General features: G+C 27.4%; 1 protein-coding gene across 1 annotated transcript; it reads left to right on the top strand.

Annotated features, from left to right (window-relative positions):
• The first annotated feature begins 1,171 nt into the window (after window positions 1-1,171).
• LOC112598650 lies at window positions 1,172-6,131 on the top strand. The gene is made up of 2 exons (XM_025345173.1): window positions 1,172-1,260; window positions 2,814-6,131. The coding sequence occupies exons 1-2, from the start codon at window positions 1,208-1,210 to the stop codon at window positions 6,040-6,042; spliced, it is 3,282 nt and encodes a 1,093-aa protein (XP_025200958.1). The 5' UTR covers window positions 1,172-1,207; the 3' UTR covers window positions 6,043-6,131.
• Window positions 6,132-6,367: the final 236 nt, after the last annotated feature.

Genomic DNA, 6,367 nt, shown 5'->3' with positions numbered 1-6,367 from the left:
TTTTGTATAATAAAAAGTTTGGCGTAAGATGTGTATAACAAAGTTTGTAAGTTAAGTAAAATGAAACTTAATAAATTATGCATGTAGACTATATATTGAAGAAATTACAATTTATATGTCGTATATACAAAATAATATAAATTCATTTGTAATATATATATATAATATCAGCTAAGTACTAACACGTTAAAATGCTTAACATCATTTAACTGCAGATTATGTATAGATACTTGATCTAGTACGTTGAAACAACATCATTACATAAGTTACGAAAGTTTATGTTGAAGTTTTCCGAGTAATTTTAGGAAAAGATCAGTGTAAGGGTCGCAGTCATGAAATGTTTTCACCTAAAATTTATTTCCTTCGGATATATTTAGTCTTATAATGGGTACTTATTCGATTGTTAGCCATTGTAGACCGACGAAAAATATTTCTTTCTCCATCGATGAAAACACTAGCCGTGGGAAAAATTACTCACATGGTGTTATTTATGACAATATATTTTCTGAAAAATAAACCGGGCACTTTTTATTAAGTGATAGTATGTAAACACTAAACGCTAAACCCATACCTATATAGGTAATAAGAGCGTAGGATGATATTGAATAAATTCCATTAAGGGATGTTTAACGTTCATGTATTTTTTATCGACTAACTTTAATATAAAAACGACAAGAGAACGGCGTTATTCGAACGTTATATCTACACCACGCGAACACATTAAAATACATATACTCTTATACATATATACATAATATGTTAACAGTAAGACTGTTTTTTTATTTATTGCTGATGTGCAAAACAATTAAATAATACGACGCTTAATTAATTTAGGTACTTCAATACTTAATTTGTATTTGCAGAAAATCCTGTTCATTATTTATTCGTTCGTTTCACAAATCAATCGATACACAATTCGGAATGGCTTGCGACGGATTTGTTTCGCTACAACTGTTTTTATTTTCCATATAACACTTAGAAAAACCTGATAAAACACATTAATCATTCTTTCGACTTTCGTCCGTTTAATGATGTGCATTAATCTTTTTTTTTTTTTTTTTTATTGTCACCCAACTGGACATATTTACATAAAATGTTAAAATGTGCGTATGGACAACTGTTAAAATAATTACATTTAATTCAGTAAAGTGCTATAAATACCTGCATAACCCACGGTTGTGAGTATTAAGTATTGTCATTCTCAAAAATGACAATGGGTCATTTGTTTCGTTCTTTGATTATCATCTGCTTGGCTATTCAGTAAGTTAATTATATTTTTAAAATACTAATATTATTTTCATTGGATGACTTTTAAACTAAAAATTTATATTTTTAAAATACTTAGTTGAAAAATGTGTTGTATAATTAATACTAAAATTATGATTGCGACAATAGATTTATACTGTAAGCAATGAGTATATGAAAATTTCACATTTATTATTTATAACTTTAGATAAGAAAACTACTCAATCTACAAGAACAAAAAATGTTTTTAAAATTAATCCATTTTCAATTCAAATTATTTTTTTTCGATAAAATCAGAACAAAAATATATTTCTAAAATTAATTAATAATTTATATAATAAATACACAATCTAACTCGAGTCGTTTAAAAAAAATTAAATTAATTTCAAAAAACAATACAATTGACAATAATAAAATTTATAGATATTTCCTCCATTTTCTGCAAGGCTAATAATATTATTTTATACTTCTATTACCTATAATTATAATTATTATACATTTATACATAATATACATTTATACATAATATACATTTTAAGCGCGTTTAATATCTACTTAAATACTATAATTTAATAAACACCATACCTATACTATACCTATATAAAATCGTAAATTACTAAAGTAGATAGTTATAATTTTAAAAAAATATAAAAATTATACACGTAAAAATAATGTACCTACTAGTATTGTTTATAAAACAAACATAATATGCGATCATATATAAAATATTTTTTAATATTAAATTTATCATGGATTATGTAAATTCAATATAAATTTCTATGATCAAAAATAAATCTCCTTCAGACAGAGGTTGCATTATGTTACCATTTGTCGGTTGTCTCTACAGTTAAAATATACTAAATAAATAGTAATTTTCATGTACTTATTAAACATTAAAAAAAAAAAAAAACAATAAATTCTAAATATAATGAAAATATTGATAGGTAGTGTAATTATAAAGATACTAATTTACACAATAAACAACGTACGTATCTAATTAAATCAACTTATGTGAATTTATTGGCACTTAAGTATTATAAAAATAAAAGATATACTAATATGCTTATAATAAGAATTACACTGATTATATATTTTAATATATATGACTTTATTGTTGGTAATAAAACAGCGATTTTGTAGTCATTTTTAATGATAGCTTATTCTTTTTTTAATATTTGTTTATTTAATCGATTTTGTTGAAAATTTATATTGCGTAAATATTCCAATACTTTTATAATTTTAACTTTCCAAAGTACCGACTTGTACTCATTTTTTTATCAGTAACTGTTTTTTAAAGTAGAAAATTGAAACTTTTTTACTACTCAAAAATCGATTTTAGACAAAAAAAAAACACATCATGGTAAAACCAGTACATACAGTTTTTCGTTGAAAATCTAACATAATTATAATAAAGTTTTCATATGATGTGTTGTTGATATAATATAATCTAAAATAAGCTAAATAATTAAAAATATCCAATTTTATTACATAGATATGTTTTCTATACATTATGAAATTATTTTAACAACAAATTATAAAAATATTTAATATTCAATGTATTGTTTTAGGCTTTGTAATGGAACATGTTACTGGAGCAAACCAAAACATAAAAGGGTATCTATCAAATCATGCTCAACTAGTAGTTCTTTTTCAACTACTGTTAAAAATTCATCGAAATTCAATGCTTTAAATTCAAAGAATAAAATTGAAGAACTTGAAAAAGATCTTGAAAAAATTAAAAAAAACTCTTTAGAAGACAGCAGCGAATACAATGATGAAAGTTGTGAAGACTTAAATTACAGAGATATTCAGTCAACACGAAAACTACAAAGCTCTATGCAAAGTCGTACTCTTTCAAAAAAAATTAAGAAAACATTTAAGAAAACGGCTAAAAAGATCTTAAGAAAAAAAATTATTCCTTTAATTGCGAACAAAGTTATTGAGTCTGCTACGACAAGATCTATTAATAACGGCTTTCAACAATCATTACAGAAAAATCTGCAAAGTAGTAGTGCAACAATTACGTGGGGAACAAGGACCGTGGGTGTTAACGGAAACATATTTTTGTCTATACCAAAAGGATACGTGGCAAACACAGTGTCAACCACAACAACTAGTTTATTAACTGAACAAGAAGCTATTCAATTAGGACTCTTGAGTAATACATTAATAAGTGGAAGTCAAACATATTCGTCTTATCAAAATGGTAGACAATTCAGTACATCTGGTAGCAGTACTAGTAGATCTATCAATAGCCAAATGTCTCAAGTCCAAAACAATGAAAATGGATATTATTTAAATAATAATTCACAGGATACCGTAAGGTCAAACGGTTTAAAAAGTATTAATGAAAATTCACAACAGTATAGCAAATACACATCAGAATATAATGATATGAGTAATAATAATCAACAATATAATGATAGACAAGATATGGATAATTTGTATCGATTAAAAAAAACTAATTCATTGCAACGTAAAATTGATCAACTTAAAACATCAAATACTATTGAAAATACCAATGAAGTCAATCATAAAAATAATATAATAATTAATGATATAGAAAATAACCAAAAAACAGGTACTAGAAATGTCAAAATTTCCGAACAAAATGAATTTACATCAAATAATAAGAATCAAATAAACAGTAATACAAATAACTTAAGTAAAACAGCTGAGTCGAAAAATATGGAAAAATATAGCACTTCTTATAGACGTGATATTAATAAATTAGATGAATCAGATGAATCAAAATCTTCCAAAGACGATAATAGTGACGAAAATGATAAGTTAACATCAATTATTAAAGAAACTGTAGATAATGAAAATAACTATGAAAATAATAAAATCGTGAATAATGATAATAAAAATGATAAATCTGTTGACAATGATGATAGTGAAGAAGAAGAAGAAGAATCGGAAGACGAAGTATCAGTGTATGAATATTTGAATACATATCAGAAGTTCAGATTTGATAGTGGTCTTAATGCAGTTGGTATAATAGGAGAAGTCTTAAATCAATTAGATTATCAACGTTTTAAACTTATGGATGATATTATATATCCACAAGACTCTACGCGTTATGTCATAAACGATGAAACGTTCGATTTTATCATAGTTGGTGGTGGTAATGCGGGATGCGTTCTAGCGAATAGACTATCTGAAAATATCAAATGGAAAATATTATTAATTGAAGCAGGTGGAGACCCCTTCCCTGTAACTCAAATTCCTAATTTATGGGATAGGACATTAAACAGTGTTGCAGACTGGCAATACAAAATACAACCAGATTATACAACTGGATTTGGAATTACAGGTTATATGAAGCTAAATAAAGGAAAATGTCTAGGAGGAAGTAGTACTACTAGTCCTCAAATGTATGTTAGAGGAAGTGAAAAAGTCTATAATTTACTTGTTAAAAAAGGTTTGAAGAATTGGTCATACAATACGACGGAGACTTACTTTAAAAACGTTGAAAAAATCCGTTCGGTTACAAAAACTGTAACAAACACTACTATTTATGGAAAATGTGGACATATCCCGGTGACCAATTTCCGAAAAACTGAAGTGAGCGTTTTGGAAAAAGTTGTATGTTCTGGTTTTGAACATATCGGTTATAAAAAAGAAAGTGATATCAATGAAAAAGACATTGAAGTTGGATTTGTTTCAATGCAAGGAATAACTAAGAATGGCAGGTCTATAAACACTGCTAAGGCATATTTAACCCCAGTTTTCGGACGTGTAAACTTAAAAGTTATGAAATACTCTAGAGTTACAAAGGTTTTAGTAGATAAAACAGCAATGAAGGCGACCGGAGTTGAAGTACAGACGAAATTCGGTCAAACTCTTACACTGAAAACCAACATGGAAGTCTTACTTAGTGCTGGAGCTGTTGGTTCTGCTCAGATATTGTTGGCTTCAGGTATTGGACCTAAAAAACATTTGTCCGAAATGGAAGTCCCAGTGGTCAAAGATTTAAATGTAGGACAAAATTTCTTAATTACTCCAGTGTTTACTGGTTTTGTTATGTCCTACGATAAACCAATAGTATGCAATGAAACAGAAGAAGAAACCGCGTTCAAGTATTTGTCTAGACATTCAGGACTTTTAAGTAGACCAAACGGTATGAGCTTTGGTGGATTCATAAGAACTAGTTTGTCTGAATCTTCATTCGCTGATATTGAGGTTCATCAATATTACATTCCTAAAAATACTTATTCAAAATTATGTCAACTAAAATCAATGTTTGGATTTAGTGATACATTGTTATCGGTGTATGCTAAATTGAATTACGAACGTGCTATATCTATTTTTACAATAGCTCTGATAAACACGAAAAGTACCGGTAAAATTCTTTTAAGAAGTAAGAACCCATCGGACAGTCCGATTATTGTTGGCAATATGTTGACGGAGAAGAATGATGTAAAAAGTTTCCTTGAAGCCATTCAAATACTATCCAAAATTGAAAAATCTGATGGGATGAAGTTAGTAAATGCAAAGTTAGAAGATATTGATCTTGACGGATGTGCAAAGCATAATAAAAAGACCAATGAGCACTGGGAATGCTTACTAAAATACATGATGTCTACAACATCGAGTACTGCCGGATCGTGTCGTATGGGAATTGAAACTGACAAAAATGCTGTTGTTGATAGTGAACTGAACGTGATTGGTATTTCTAATTTACGAGTAATAGGTCGATCAGTTATGCCAATGATTACTAGTGCCTACAGTCATGCTCCTTGTATCATGATCGCTGAAAGAGCGTGTAGTATGATAAAAAGTAAATACAACTAAGAACTAAACTACTCGATTAAATATTGTTTTTAAAATTTAAAGCATTGTTGTGTTTACATTATTACTATATTCATTAAAAATAAGTAGGAATCAAGTTCTCTTCATGGAAAAAATAAAGACCAAATAAAATACTAAGCAAATTATACATGTTTTGTTTTCATATACATGCATATGTATATGTATCACAGTAACCTTATTAAAAAATTGGTTTATATACCTCTAATTATTTCCTTGTTATTAAAAAACACATTGCTGCATTTTTTTTTTTTTTAGCTTAATAATCAAACGTTTTGATAAAATGTTTTTTTTTTTGGAAAAATTTGTA

This window comes from Melanaphis sacchari, unplaced genomic scaffold, assembly GCF_002803265.2.
Source record: "Melanaphis sacchari strain LSU unplaced genomic scaffold, SCAv2.0 Contig49_pilon_pilon, whole genome shotgun sequence".
Taxonomy (NCBI): Eukaryota; Metazoa; Arthropoda; class Insecta; order Hemiptera; family Aphididae; genus Melanaphis; species Melanaphis sacchari.
This window is presented reverse-complemented; position numbering and strand designations above follow the sequence as displayed.

Coding starts and splice junctions, on each gene's coding strand:
- LOC112598650 (XM_025345173.1), top strand. CDS start 1,208: ATGACAATGGGTCATTTGTTTCGTTCTTTGATTATCATCTGCTTGGCT. Junction 1,261..2,813: donor ATCATCTGCTTGGCTATTCA/GTAAGTTAATTA, acceptor GTATTGTTTTAG/GCTTTGTAATGGAACATGTT.